The 14,764-nt window shown below is 52.9% G+C and overlaps 5 protein-coding genes across 5 annotated transcripts; 2 read left to right on the top strand and 3 right to left on the bottom strand.

The window, feature by feature from the left end:
* Window positions 1-94: 94 nt before the first annotated feature.
* J4E90_002698 (uncharacterized protein) lies at window positions 95-1,218 on the top strand (the record flags this gene model as incomplete). The annotated part of the gene is made up of 2 exons (XM_051432274.1): window positions 95-119; window positions 260-1,218. 2 exons carry the CDS (start codon window positions 95-97, stop codon window positions 1,216-1,218), a joined length of 984 nt encoding a protein of 327 aa, XP_051293696.1.
* A 418-nt stretch (window positions 1,219-1,636) lies between these two features.
* J4E90_002697 (uncharacterized protein) lies at window positions 1,637-2,417 on the bottom strand (the record flags this gene model as incomplete). Its single annotated transcript, XM_051432273.1, has 2 exons — window positions 1,637-1,825; window positions 1,881-2,417. 2 exons carry the CDS (start codon window positions 2,415-2,417, stop codon window positions 1,637-1,639), a joined length of 726 nt encoding a protein of 241 aa, XP_051293695.1.
* Window positions 2,418-6,833: 4,416 nt separating this feature from the next.
* INDA1 (Amino-acid permease inda1) lies at window positions 6,834-8,707 on the top strand (the record flags this gene model as incomplete). The annotated part of the gene is made up of 4 exons (XM_051432272.1): window positions 6,834-7,109; window positions 7,162-7,219; window positions 7,276-8,399; window positions 8,453-8,707. 4 exons carry the CDS (start codon window positions 6,834-6,836, stop codon window positions 8,705-8,707), a joined length of 1,713 nt encoding a protein of 570 aa, XP_051293694.1.
* Window positions 8,708-10,886: 2,179 nt separating this feature from the next.
* J4E90_002695 (uncharacterized protein) lies at window positions 10,887-11,518 on the bottom strand (the record flags this gene model as incomplete). The annotated part of the gene is made up of 2 exons (XM_051432271.1): window positions 10,887-11,067; window positions 11,118-11,518. The coding sequence occupies 2 exons, from the start codon at window positions 11,516-11,518 to the stop codon at window positions 10,887-10,889; spliced, it is 582 nt and encodes a 193-aa protein (XP_051293693.1).
* A 515-nt stretch (window positions 11,519-12,033) lies between these two features.
* J4E90_002694 (uncharacterized protein) lies at window positions 12,034-12,678 on the bottom strand (the record flags this gene model as incomplete). The annotated part of the gene is made up of 2 exons (XM_051432270.1): window positions 12,034-12,575; window positions 12,630-12,678. 2 exons carry the CDS (start codon window positions 12,676-12,678, stop codon window positions 12,034-12,036), a joined length of 591 nt encoding a protein of 196 aa, XP_051293692.1.
* Window positions 12,679-14,764: the final 2,086 nt, after the last annotated feature.

Genomic DNA, 14,764 nt, shown 5'->3' with positions numbered 1-14,764 from the left:
GATGGATGACATGCAAAGATTGAAAGTGGATTACCCATGGATTCAAACGCCGCTGGTGGTAGGCGCGCCGATGCGCTTGATCGCTCTAGCGGACATGGCTGTTGAAGTATCGAAAGCCGGTAAGTTGAAGAAGAGACCATCACATCAATTCTCCTTTAGGTTTCTGTAGTGGATAACTACTTGGTCAAGCCCCTCCATCTCATCTCATGCTTCACAATACGCATTGATACTCCAACATCATCCTAACCAACCCACACAGGAGGAATCGGCTTCATAGGCGCAGGAACAGACGTATCAGATTTAGAATCCCACATGCAGCACGCAAAAACACTCCTGAACGACACACCTACCGCACTACCAACGAAAAACAGAACACTTCCCATCGGCATCGGCTTCATAAACTGGGGCGCAGATCTCGAAACGGCCATACCCATCATCGCGCAACACCATCCAGCAGCAGTATGGTTCTTCGCGCCTTCATCAACAGCATCCCTCGTGCAATGGGCAGAAGCAAGTAGAACCGCTTCTCCCTCGACGAAGATCTGGGTTCAGGTAGGCAGTGTAAAAGATGCTGTGGAAGTGGTCGAACAAATCGGCCCAGATGTCCTCGTCGTCCAAGGCACAGACGCGGGAGGTCATGGTCTCGTTCAAGGCGCAAGTATCGTCACCCTCCTCCCTGAAGTCGGTGACGCCATCGACACCCTCCATCACCGAACCCAAAGTGCCAAACCCATCCTCCTAGCCGCAGGTGGCATATCCGAATCCCGCACCTTCACCGCATCCCTCACTCTCGGCGCCTCAGGCTGCGTCTTGGGGACGCGTCTACTCGCCACCCCCGAAGCAGCCATCAGCACTGGGTACCGCTCTGCTATCCTGCGCACCACCGACGGCGGACAAAGCACCGTGCGCACTAAAGTCTACGATTCCCTGCGCGGCACGAACTGGGCGGAGACGCATAATGCGCGCGGTATTATCACGCAGAGCTATGTGGATGCTGTGGAGAAGGGGATGAGTCAGGAGGAGAATACGCGGTTGTATCGGGAGGAGATGCGGAAGGGGGATGAGGGGTGGAGGGAGAGTGGGGGCAGGATGACGGCGTATGCGGGGAGTGGGGTTGGGTTGGTTAGGGAGGTGAAGGGGGCTGGGGAGGTTGTGAGGGAGGTTAGAGAGGGGGTTGTGGGTGTGCTGGAGGGGGTGGGGAGGAGGGCGAGGCTGTAGAGTAGGGGAGGAAGAACGGGACTGCGGCCTTCCTGATGCCCTCTTTTGTGGGTTCCTAAGATGGAGATGCGATTCATCTGGTAGGTGGAATGTACATATACATACATGCATGTCTGGAGTTCGTTTCTCTCGTGGAACGTATGAAAACACATAGTGGGCTGAGATGCGAGGGTGCGATGATGGAATCGTCGCTCGGATATTTTGATACATGGTAAGAAATAGAAGAGCATGCCACCTACTAACTGCTCGCTCGTATACTCCTGACGGCTGCCACGCACATAACCCCAAAACCATGCTCCATTCCCGCCTGCTCTTTCCTGTACTCCGGGTATTCTTGCACCGGATGCGTATGTGGCTCGACGTTGGTAATTTGATACTCGAGCTGTACAATCTGCAGCCCGCGGCCGTTCGGAACACTCTACAAAGCCTTGGTCGCCCGGTACCTGCCCGTCTTGAGGTTGAAGGCACGCTGGTCCTTCAACCACCGCCTGTATCCAGCCACGCTACCAATCTTCTCGCCGTAGTAGTCCGGTGGGGGGTTCGCGAGCGAAGAGGCAGTAGGGTCGACGCGGTGACGCTTGATGCGGTTGAAGAAGGCTGAATCTTTCTACACACACTACCGTCAGTATTCGCCATCTCATCACTCCCCAGACGTAACTTACCCGCGTGAATTCGCCCAGCACACCCCTGTAAGCCAGGTTGAAGACCTGGTTGCCGAAAATAGGCCCAATGAGCCATCCCACAGCCATCATGCCCAAGGTGCTCAGTCCCATGAGCATGAAGGGATCGAAGCCGCCCAGTTGGGCGGAGAGGGTCGCGTCATAGCCATTGTTGATCATGGTGGTGAGACCAAAGTACGTCACGCCCACGGCGCCGACTCCCGAGCAGGCCTGGCCGATTCTCCGGCGCGTGCGGCGTAGGGCGAAGAAGGCGTTCCATGTGAGTTGGGGTTGTGCGCCGGGCGAGTTGTTGGCCACGGGCTGTGCGGGCGCAGTCGATGCATGGCGTACTATCAGTCTGCTGGGAAATGTGGTGCGAGAGGCGGTGCTCGGGCTGGTGCGCTGTTGTTGTGGGAGCTTGCTTGGTCGTGTGCATGTGGAGAAGGAAGTCACGGCGGCGGTGGATGACGGCGCCAGGATCGCGGGTGGGAAGCGGCTGGCAAAGGCCCTCGCGGGGCACAGTGCACTTCGTGTGAGCATCGTGGACGTGTCGTGGACAACCGTGGGGCGGCGTCGTGAGGTCGCAATCGTACCGCCAACTTTCCGCTTCGATAGATGTCAGTAGCTGCAGATTGCGGGCCTTGGCGATTGCGGAGAAGCGTCCTGCACTGTCGTCGCCGGATTGAGTTTGCCCTGCGCTTTGTGTTCTACAGCAACCCAAGAATTGTTGCAGCTCTTGATACGGAGGATTTTGCGAATGCGCTCAACGTTGGCGAGACGTCATTTCTTCATCTTGCTCGGAGGCTGCTGACTCATCCGGTCGGCCATCTTCTCCACACTATGGGTCACGACCGTCTCTTTCGAAACTTCTACGTTGTCTAGTCTCCTGACGTCTCACGACACATGATGAGCTTCATGATTCAGATTAGCACGTCTGCTCGGTTTTTGTTACGTCTCCAGCTGTCAAGGGCAAGCTACGAGTGGTATGCCCCTCCGCAAGAGCTGTGCAGAATCTGGCAATGAGAGGCGAGGGCATATGTCCAGTGTGCCTCTTCACAAGCTCAGATCCACCTGATCAACACTTTGTTTGTCAGGCCTTGTTAAGGGCAACCCCATGAGTTGTGCCTGCTACACGCACGTTCAATACTCACCCTTGTCTCCGTGCCACGCAAACAATACAGACGCACAGCGGTACCGGTCCAATGGATACGTACTCCATTCCTTAGGCTTTTCCTTCCTTTCTGGGAATCATGGTTCAGTACCCGTACCTGCAGTTGTCCCCCACCGGTGTGGCTCGATAGTCACGGGTCTGGACACGGGTAGGTCGATCGTTCAGCGAGACCACCACAACCTTGGAACGCTATGATATCCCTGTACACTATGCCTCGGCGACTGGGGACGATCTAGCTGCTTTTGGTGCCATGCTTGCGGCTTGTCAACCGCGCAAAAGCTTTGGTGTGAACTTGGCCCGGAGTCTGAATCATTGGGACAACGTAAATCGGAAAGACATGCAGGTTGTCATTGTAGGAGCTCAGCTTGAGTCTCAGTCTGTGACCACGGAGAATCCATATGTCTCTGAACAGAGGCCAATGCCGCGATTTGGTGTGACATGTATGAAGTATATCAAGTCTCGTTATTGTAGCAAGTCAGCCCGTCAAATGAATGATCTGCCTAGTCGGGGTTCAATATCTCCACGCCCTACTGTTGCCCTCTGCCTGAGACCGACTGCTCGCTATGCAGCAAACTCGTCCCCGCCCAATCTCCCTGAACATCTCCACGAAATGTCCAGCTCCATGGCGCGCCATCCATCCCCCTACACCACGACGCGCAACATATCCATCAATGTCTGCATTGGTCAACGCCAACCATGAAATCCCTCCCGTGCCTCCCTTATCCTACTGGGATCCGGACACGCCGTCACCTTTGGCGTCTGACCGCTCAGAAGTCTCGGCTCACCAGTGAACCCATTCCTCGCTCCGCCCAAGTCCCCAATAGAGCAGCAACACCTTTTCCCAAAGGCAGCACCTTTCCTTCCGGCCTCCCCTCTATCAATCTTTGACAGTCCAATGTCGCCAATGGCAGTCACATTTCTCCGTACACCCACCCCTTCGCCAACCAAAGCGACGTTTCTTCTTTCAGCCTCTCCAGATATATCCCCCCGCTTCTTGCTCCCACGATCACCGCCTCCTTGTACGATGGGGAAGAGAAGGGTTTCCGTATATGATGTTGTGAAGGACATCACAGAGAGGAGAGGGAGCGTCGCTAGTATGGTGAGGATGCAAGAGATGATGAAGTCGGAATTCTACCAGTCGCTATTTTTGAAAAGACAAAAGGAGATGGGTGGTCATTCGGGGAGCGAGAAGAAGGGAGCGAAGACCAAATGGACGATAAAGGGAATATGGAGACGATTGACTGGTGGCAGAAATGACCGGGAAGTCGGAGGAAAGAGTAGAACTGTACTGGGTGTGGATCGCATGAGAATATCCAGGCCTCAGAGCCTTGTGTTTGGAGTTTAGTTGTTACCTGAGGTTATTGCATGATTCAAAACGTGCCTCCAGAGTCGCCTGCCGTGAGTTTGAAGAACACCCATATGCCGTGTTTCGTACTAAAACGACAGTTTTTGAGATGTCAGTTCGATACAGGAATCAAGCTGACTAGAAAGTATCCACGGATCGAATGATACAGGCTTGAGTGAATCATTGGCGCGGATGTGGAGTTCAATGGTAGATAGTGGCAACGGGACGCTGAAGAGCTAGCGAAGAACGTGTTGCGAACCACGGGTGTCTCGGAGGTCGCTCGACGCAGAATCTCCAGATGTCATCCTTTCCGATAGGCAAATCAGCTTGTAGAGGACCTTGTGAGTAAGTCGTTGCGATAACCCATAGAGCATCAATGACGTGTAACCTAGTAATCCCAGTGAGTAGATTTGTGGCGCGAAGCGGGCTCGAGATGCCGTTGATACCGAGTTGTGCGTATGAGCAAACATCTTTAGAGTAGAGATAGTGCGATTGTTGAGCAATGCTGGACATATTATTTGCGACACAACACCTTATGCGCAAACCTCAGGGTCCACCGTGATAAAGGCGTGTAATGCGGGTGGAGGCGTAATTCTCGGCGATACTGCTGAGAAACCACCAGCTCGGTGCAAGTGGGCTGTCGTGCTGAGTGTCACGGCCGCTTATGCGGCGAAAAGGTCGGTCAGACTTTAGCGTAAGGCACACTGTGGTCAGACCGCGCCAGACTGGCTATTGGCTCCGCTGGAACGCTGGATGATACTATTGTGACATTCGCCATGGCAGGCGAATGCCAGGGGAGCGACGTCAGGCTCCGTGACCGTGGTAGGAGTGAGGTTATCTGGTTCCGAGACCAAGTGGATGCCGGTGGATGACAGTGGATCCTAGGGTGGTCCCAGGCGCGGATCGAAGCACCCCAACATACGACGCTCAGACAGGTGGTTATCAGTGGAGTCGCGCTAAGAGCAGACGAGGGAGCGTTTGCAATTCGAATTTGACAATATCGCGATAAAGGATTCTGTAGACCCTGATTTTCTGCGGGCCTGTATACAGTGGCCAGGCTGCTGGATCAAGGTGCTGTGTTTGACTTGTCGACTGGTCCGATACGCAACGCTTCCAAGACGTTCAAGAAATTCCAAGCAGCATTGGCATACTGCACTAAGACGATTGGGGAAGTAGCTGAGCCTGACTCCGTGATTGGCTGTGATTCCTGGGGCAAATAACTGTGGTTTTTCGGGCATCAGCACGGTGGATCTTGGAGCCGGTGCCGTTGGATAGGAACGTTGGCCATGAGGTGTCAAACACGCGACGTCGCACCTCTTATGGAGAGGATTTGGTTGTGTGGTTCCCCCACGCAGTGATAACGGTCTTCTTGAAGCGGGTGATGGAGCGAAGACGGGCCTAATTATCGAGGAAACTGAAACGAGCGAGGGATTGTCGTGCTAGGATGCGAGGTTAGATGGGCAATGTAACACAATACTGCGGTGCCCATTACGCCCGATAACACAACACACGCCGCAATCACGAGCGCTTGGCTTTGCCTATTCGCGGACTTCGCGATGGCAAGACTGAAGCGCCCCGGAGCGCCACCGATGGAGTGGTTGACAAACAGTAATGTTGGAGAGGCATCGCGTCTCGGGCTAACCGAGGCGGAGATGACGGAAGCGAGTGCGCTAGACCGGCCCAGGCAGGTGCATATGGAGGTGGGGCACGTGAGAGGCTTCTCCAGACTACACCAAGTAAGCGCAACCATCCGGCTGCAGATAAGACGGCCGGTATGCACCAACCTCGATTCGCCAATTGGGGCAGCTGGCAAGGAAAGCGGCGTTGGATCCGAAGACAACCGCGGTAGCCAAGGGAGCCCAGCACTGCAATCAGCGTTCTAGAAAGCCTGCTAGAACTTTGCTAAATCTGTCCCTCGCGTTTACTCGCAGGTCGCGCATTCGTTATCAGTCTTGTTTGGGACCAATCTCCGCCCAGCGACCGGGTCTGACCAAAGGGCACCAAGGGCCCCCTCGAAGCTCACACCAAGCCCTATGCGCCACCGGCCGATTTGCTGTTGCGGGGAGGTCCCAAGCTAATCCCAAGAGCCGCGGCGGGGCGCCAATTCACCGTCCTTGTTAGCTCTACCCGCTTGCGGCGAACGCTTGTTCTGGGTGCACACGACCAGCCAACCAAACACGGCGCCAGTCTATCTTTCGTCAGCCTGGCCCTTCACTGTAATGGAGGGGTGCCAAGCTGTCGGCTCGTGCGCCTCGTGCATCAACGAACGGGGGTCCCTGTCGCTCTTTCCGCGAGCCATCTCGAACCTGGACTGGATAAATGTCAATTGCCTCCCCCTCCGCTGATCCATATCTGACATTAAAGAGCAGCCGGTCCCAGGGTCTCTCTCGACTTCATCAGTCTTTTCTACCCCCAGCACTGACCTGTCCAACCGCCCATCATGGACTACGAAAAGGGGACTCCGCCTAATGAGAAGACTACCGTCCCTCACCCGACTGTCGAAAGTCATGGTGAGGACTCCGCCGACTGGCGCGAGCAGGAGGACTTCATGACCCGCAACGGTCTGAACATGAAGTCCTTCCAGCGTCGTCCCCAAGAGGGCCCTATGGTCGTACTCGACAAGTCCATGAAGACTCGCCATCTTCACATGATTGCCATCGGTGGTTCCATCGGTGCTGGTTTCTTCGTCGGTTCCGGTGGTGCTCTTTCCAGGGGTGTAAGTTGCACAGTACACGGTCACTTCTGAATATGAACTTACAACCACTCAGGGCCCTGCCACGCTCCTCATTGATTTCTCAATCATGGGTATAATGATCTTCAACGTCGGTATGTAGAGATGACACTTGTTTTGCGCACACAAGCAAAACTGACACGACTTGCAGTCTACGCTCTCGGTGAACTCGCTGTTATGTACCCCGTTTCCGGTGGTTTCTATACTTACTCCTCTCGCTTCATTGATCCATCCTGGGGTTTCGCCATGGGTTGGAACTACGTCTTCCAATGGGCCATCGTCTTACCACTTGAACTTCTCGTCGCCGGTTTCACAGTTCAATATTGGGACGGGGCCAAGGGAGTCAACGTCGCTGTCTTCATCACGGCTTTCTGGCTATTCATTTGTTTCATCAACATTTGGGGTACCCTGGGATACGCCGAAGAAGAATTCTGGTCGTCGTGTATCAAGCTTGGTGCAACCGTCGTTTTCATGATCATCGCCTTGGTCTTGGTTCTCGGTGGAGGACCCAGCAACGGCATGTACTCTGAATACTGGGGAGCGCGTACCTGGTACAGCCCCGGTGCCTTCGCCAACGGCTTCAAGGGATTCTGCACCGTCTTCGTTACCGCAGCTTTCTCCTTCTCCGGAACCGAACTTGTTGGTCTCGCTGCCGCGGAGACTAAGAACCCTCTGAAGTCCCTTCCCGGTGCTATCCGTCAGGTCTTCTGGCGAATCACCCTGTTCTACATCCTTGGTCTTACCTTCGTTGGTCTGCTTGTCGAGCACACTGACACGCGTCTCATCGGTAACTCCTCTGGTGACGCCAACGCCTCGCCCTTCGTCATTGCTGGCAAGAACGCTGGTCTGGTTGGATTTGACAGCTTCATGAACGTTGTCATTATGGTCTCCGTTGTCTCCATCGGTGTCTCTGGTGTCTACGGTGGTTCGCGTACCCTCACTGCCCTCGCTGACCAGGGTTACGCTCCCAAGCTCTTCACCTACGTCGACCGTGCCGGACGTCCTCTCTGGTCCGTTGCCTTCATTCTTATGTGGGGTCCCCTCGCCTACATGAACTTGGCCTCAACCGGTGAGGTTATCTTCAACTGGTTCGTCTCTCTCTCTGGACTTGCCGCTCTCTTCACCTGGGGCTCCATCTGCCTCGCCCATATTCGCTTCCGCAAGGCTTGGGCTTACCACGGACACACCCTGGATGAGATTCCGTTCAAGGCCGCTGGTGGTGTCATTGGCTCGTGGATCGGTATTTTCATTATCGTCATCGTCTTGATGGCACAGGTAAGACTTCATCTGATCCCCTTTGTAGTGCATTTTGCTAACATGAACATCAGTTCTACACTGCCGTTTCCCCTATTGGAAAGAGGCTTGGTACTGCCACCGACTTCTTCCAGGCATACCTCGCCATCTTCGTCGTTGCTGCTTTCTGGGTTGCCGGATACTTCTGGAAGCGTGAGGGATGGCTCCGAACTGCCCAGATGGACGTTGACACTGGTCGTCGTGAGCTCGACTGGGACCTCATCAACGCGGAGCGTGCCGAGATTGCCACCTGGCCCGCATGGAAGCGTTTCATGAACCGCATCTTTTAAGCTTGTCTTTGCATGAGTTTAGTGTACGGTCTATGGACCGTTCAAGTGTCCTTGAGTTGATTATCAGTCGATGAATTTTTCCATTATCGACTGATACATCATGTTCGCCTTTCATATAGGTGATCTTAAATGTTAATATACCCCTTCTTTCAACGTTGTTTTACCGTGACAGCCATGGCTACTCTGAGATATTTTGTGATTACCAACGACTCATACAGTAGCCTAATCAATAATGCTCCGGCTTTTTCCCATCTGTAACTGGACGACGAAGTATTGCCCCTTGGCTGCTTTCTCATCATGCGCGCCACACCGATGAAGCTTTCTTATCTTGAGATGGTCTTGCGCTGCCAACCTTCTTAGCTCCAAGATCATCGCCTCGGCTCCGCTGCTCAGAGTAGCCAAGTTTCTTTCTTTTTCTGTTGTGACTGCACCTCAACGAAGGAAAGGTTAAACACCATGGAGCGTACATTACTACAAGTTGTTCTGTTTTGCTCGTCTCATCCAAGTGTAGTCTGCAGAACTGTTCAGCTTTGCCTTGTATGAGATGATCGCGTTGTACAATCGGTCTTGCACAGACACACACAGCAGACGTATATCACATGCGAGCTTGGAAGTTTGGAGACAAGGCAAGAGTTACGAGACTTGTTGTTTGCTAGCGATGGGTAAAACAGTATCAAAGATGCGAATTCTGTTGCTAGTCGCTACTTCGCAGAGTGTGAGTACCGCATACGCTTCGAGAATTGCGCGAAATATCCGACCCCCAATCAAATAGGTCACATCAGGAGAAGGAATCCATGAATTCCTTCACCTCTGGCGCTTGACCACCAAAATGCTTCTTCGGAAGAGTCGTAACTTCCAGACCGTGCAATGATCTCGCTCGACTCACTGTGTTCGCTGTTAGCTTGGTATCACTGGGGTAGATATGGTTTGACGTACAAGCAACGTATACTTGGCTTGGATCAAAAGCCTTCTGCAGGTTGACCTTGACCTTGTCTATTGTCATGCCCTGAGCCTTGTGGACGGTAATAGCATAGCCTGCCATGAGTGGGATCTGAGTCCTGGACAAGAGGCTATAGGGCGTAGTGTCGCCCAGCTCGAGGCTCGAACAATTTGGGAAAATTGTCCTTGTCTGACCGTCATCGAATTTGACTACCGGCCAAGGCTGGTAATTGTTTTCTTCGGCATATCTCCGGATCTCATGGTGCTCGTACGCGGCGTGTGATCCAGCGAGAATTGACCCATCGCTTCCACGTTCTTCACTTTCCTTACGGGCCCGGGGTAGCTTTCTCTCGTCATATTCCTCAAATTCTACGATGACCCTCTGTGACCCGTTGACCAGACCAGCTTCAGGATCCAGATTGTGCTGCAATACAACTCGCATGTCTTTTTTGAACTGCAAGACTGATTCATACCTGTGTTGATCCTGCGGAGGAAAGATCAGTACGATGTCTATGTATGCGACAAGTGGCGACTCACCAGCTCTTTCAGCGTACCATCCTTGTTTCTGAAGTTGTATTTCTTGAACTCTGGGTTCGCCTTACGGTGGTCTGGTTTCAGTTGAAGTAGTCTTTGCAAGCGAACCGCCAAGGTTGAGATGGGAGCGCATTGATGCACTTGTTGTTGATGCGAAGGACGTCTGCTCTATGTGGGTATATCTCCACTGCCCCTTCTGTTGAACACTCATGGTTCAGAAGCGTGTACGCATCATCCTCAGGGATGTCTACATCTGTAACTTGTCAGCACAAGAGTTGTATCATGGCTCTGAAGCTTGTTTACTTCTTCTGATTGACTGCAGAATTTCGACGAACTTGCGATCGCTTTGTCGAAAGATCTTGGTCAAATTGACATTTACGAATCTGCACTCCTGTGATAGTCAATATGTAGTCCCTGTCTGATGGGAAAAAGGCTTAGATTTACCTGCCATGCACTACTACGAAATGCCCATTTGTCAACGTCGTGGAAGACGTTTTCCGGCCAACTCCGATTATCACAGTGATACTGGTCATCATAATCGTCCTCCCTCAAAGGTTTTCCACAGTTGAAACAGTTCTGGAAAGGCTTCACTGGGGCGAGTTGGCAGAACTAGTATCGCGTTAGTCTTTGCATATCCCAAAGTCGCTACTACACTTACGTCTCCTGTAACCACAAGTTGAACGCCACCGAAAGGTTGGCTCGAACCTCATGCCGCCTTCATCACTTCGTTCAGCCGAGTGAAGAAGTTGTTCTCGACCATGCTGATCTCGTCAATGACGAGGACATCCGTCTTGTTCATCCTGTTCCAGACTTGCTTCCTGTGAGCATCTCTTCTCAATGTGTCCAAATCTTTGTTTACATCAGGCACTATCCAGCCAGCGTAAGACCTAACTAGACGTCAATCAGATGTCCAGAGATGTGGGGCTTTACCTCGTACCAAAGCGTGAAGCCACCGACGTTCAAAGCGGCGAGGTTTGTCGGCGCACAGATACGGACGACCTTGCCGAGCGACTTCAGCTCCTTGACAAAGGCCCGCAAAATGGTTGACTTGCCGCAGCCGGCGGATCCTGTGTAAAATACATTATGGCCGTCTACGATAAGATCAACAACTCGTTGTTGCTCTTTGCTTAGAGGAGGCTCAGCTTGGGCGGGTGGGTTGATAGGTCTTGCTGGCTCTGTGTGCGTGCTGGCTTCCGCTTCCGGGCTCGAGTCTAGCTCCACTGGGGCGTGTCGTGACCCTAGCGGGTGTGAAGACTCATGTCGCGCAGCGTCATTGGCTACGCGCTTGCTCGGAGGCGAGAATTGCGATACGGACGCGGTTCGTTTAGGCCGAGGCATGTTGGCTCGCACAAAGGAGACGTCTCGTTCTGCAGGTGTCTGGCATCCCAACAGGGTTCAGACAAGACGCGTCGCGTCGAGCGGTAAGCGCTAAACCTCTTCGCGAAGCCCCACTCTAAGGCTGCGTCATACGTCATCCGCTGCCCGCGACAGCTGCAGCAAAAGGAACATCACAGTATTACCATCACGAACGTCGCCATGCGATGGAATTATTTAAGCATTTAGAAACCAAGCCGTTGCAAGCCAAGTCTCATGATACAGTCGTCATACAGACCACCTGCCTGCATAAGCAACAGGACTATGACAGAATGCTGTCCCACACTGCGCATGACACAACTCCTTCCCATTTTCCTGCCCTCTCCACCAGCAAACATCTAATCCGACCTGCACTCCTGTCAACGTGCCGCAGCATGACGGTATACTCAAGACTGGACGTACATAACTTTTAACTCATTCGAAACCTAAGTAGAAGCCTGCCCGCCGTGTGTATTACCCTGGGCTGAATCATCAGTATTCTAGTCAACGCGACGTTTTTTGAGAGGCGGCTCACTAAGAGGCGGCCAACTGGAGCTCGCATCCTCTCGCATCTTGTATTGCTTGAGCTCCAGTATGAGGCGATTGTTCTCTTCGTTGAGTTTGCGATTCTTGTCCTTCTCGACGCGAAGCTCCTCTAGATACCTTTGAAGGCGCTTTTCAGGCACCAGCCTAGTCGGTTCTACCTTTGGCGCAGGTGTAGCATCTGGTTTCTCGTTCAAGATATCCTTGAGACCTTCAATGAGGAATTCGACCGTTACGCCCATCTCGAGAGCACCGTCGATGCCCGCTTTGAGATTGTCGAGTGGACCCTGGAATTTGCGCGGAAGGCCTCTGGCAGGGTCAAGGTTGGAAAGACGGTCACGCAAAGTCTTCTCGAGTTTCTGCAACTCTTTGTAATCTTTCTCCGGTTCGTCGGAATGGTTCGCGCGCTTGTATGCCGTGGATAAAAGGCCATAGGTTGTGCGACAGCGTCGATAGTCAGCCCTATCGATGGTTTCCGAAGGTAGGAGTTCTTCCATGTCTACACGATGTCAGTATCAATCTCACTCTCAGATTCTGAATGCATTCTGTATACCTTCAATGATCTTGCCAATCTGGCCATGACCGATTTGGGAAGTAGCCATTGCAGGGTAAGAATGCGTGTCTATCGCGGGCTGGAGATGGTTGATGAGAGCGATTATCAATTAGTCGAATTGAATCAACAGTCGGCGCTGCAGTAGTCGGAGAGAGTGTGGTTAAAGTAAGCAGTACCCATGGAGGTGAGTGTGTTTGTGCCTGGATAAGTGGGTCATGTGAGAGCAGGCACGGGAAGGAATGAGAACCTGCCCAGGTGGCACCTTCCGCAAGTGCAAGCGCGACCATTCTTGTTCTAGCTGGCTTGCCTCAATTCTGCGCACATGTCATATTCACTTCGTATATTCGTATATCTAAGCCTTGTTGAGGTCATGAGTGTGAAACGAGTGATGGGCAGAACCGTCTAGCGCTGGCCCAGTTTGCGACATTCTCAGCCGCACTAACTTCCTCCACTTATGAAAACGAAAGGAAGCGACAACAGCATCTAGGATACAGCCCAACGCGATCTCCCTATACTTGATCAAAGAACGGGTTGGACACGATCTAGTCATCTAGATAACTCCCGGTATGGCACATATTTGTAGACTTTTGCCCACAAGCAATTGTCAGTACCGTCTTTGTCTTGTAGAGATCACATTCCGCCCGAATCTCCTTATCCGACCAGAACCACTCATCTCCCTGTCTGACGTCTATGAACCTGCTGTAAAGATCCTGATAGAAATGGCGGCCGAGGAAAGCCATCATCTTCGTCGTATCTAGAGTATCTTGAGGTGTGGGAGCCGGGATCGCAGCACCAAAAGTATGTGATGCAGATGGCGCCACTTTAGCTGCCACCTTGGGTGGATGCGCTGGAAGCGCGATGCGAGCGCGACGAATGTTATCGAAGCCTACAATCTCCATTGTGTCGAGGACAGTGTCTGAAGCCTGCTTGCTCACGCCGTGAGCTTCCAGCCGACAGGAAAGATGCTCGTCAACCCATGATGATAGCTTGGGCCCTTCGCAGCTCATGTGCGCATCCACTGAGAGTATTTCGATTTGTCCACCGGGCTTGAGCACACGCATGCAGTCGAAGAATGACCGAGCCCAATCGTCGTTTCGAAGAACTGTCGCGACGGAACGCGAGATAACGGCGTCGAAGTAGTTATCGGGAAACGGCGTTGGGGATGCAAGTGAAGGAATGTATAGTGTATGATGGTTGAGAGGCGCAGGGTACGTGGTAGCTGGCTGAGTCTTGGTGGTAGAGAGCGTATATACTGTCACTGCAGGGTAATGGTGTGCTAGCATCCATCCATCCGCTGCGGCAGTCAGCATCAATGCGTGTTTCGAGCGGGGCAAAGCTGCAGGACAGACATACCTAGAGAACCATGTATTTGGAGTACCCTCCTCTGATCTGCTGGTTGACTATTACTCAGTAACTCATGCGCAGGTGACTGCAGGGGTTTGTTCTGCGTCAATCGTTGATAGGCAGTTAGTGCCCATAGCCGTTGTTCGAACATAATCTCTTGGAAGCTCTCGTCATCGTCCAAGCCGTCCCACTCTTCGCTTAACCGAGCAGACATGATGCGAGTACCAGCATTCTCCATCTTCGTCAGCGCCCGTGTGAACGGCGTTTGAGCGACTTTGACACTTTGGACACGTTCACTGCTATGTGTACTGCCAGTTCGTGAACCGCGCTCGACTGGTTCGAAATAAGGTGGTCGTGAAACCGGTTGAGGCTTGAATGAAGGTTTAGAAGGGCGAGGGTCATCGAAAGCATCGTCCGAGAGAGCAGTCTCGTACCCCGAAGCGCCCGAAAAGACACTGTGGTTTGAGTGTGTGACGCTAGATGGGTTGGATGAAGCGCGAGAAGTAGTGGAGTACTGTGACTTCCTATCTGCAGCGTGTGTAAGCATGCTATCCGCGTGAGATCACGGCTCGTACATGTATACTCCAGGAGACTACATACGCAGTCATGGTAGTCGAAACCCCATGCTAAGGTATCAAGAAGACGATTTGTACGTACCTGGTATACTGACAGGGCTAAGCATCCCTGGCGTAGGAGGCAGTGCACCAGACGGAGGAGGAGATGGCAGCGGGGGTGGAAAGCATGGCGGCTGGAGTTTTCGGGATGTTTGATCAGAACGCTGGGACAGCGGC

The sequence above is a fragment of the Alternaria incomplexa genome (assembly GCF_024043165.1).
Source record: "Alternaria incomplexa strain BMP 0042 chromosome Unknown scaffold_3, whole genome shotgun sequence".
Taxonomy (NCBI): domain Eukaryota; kingdom Fungi; phylum Ascomycota; class Dothideomycetes; order Pleosporales; family Pleosporaceae; genus Alternaria; species Alternaria incomplexa.
The sequence above is the reverse complement of the archived record's forward strand: the minus strand, read 5'-3'. Positions and strand labels throughout refer to the sequence as shown.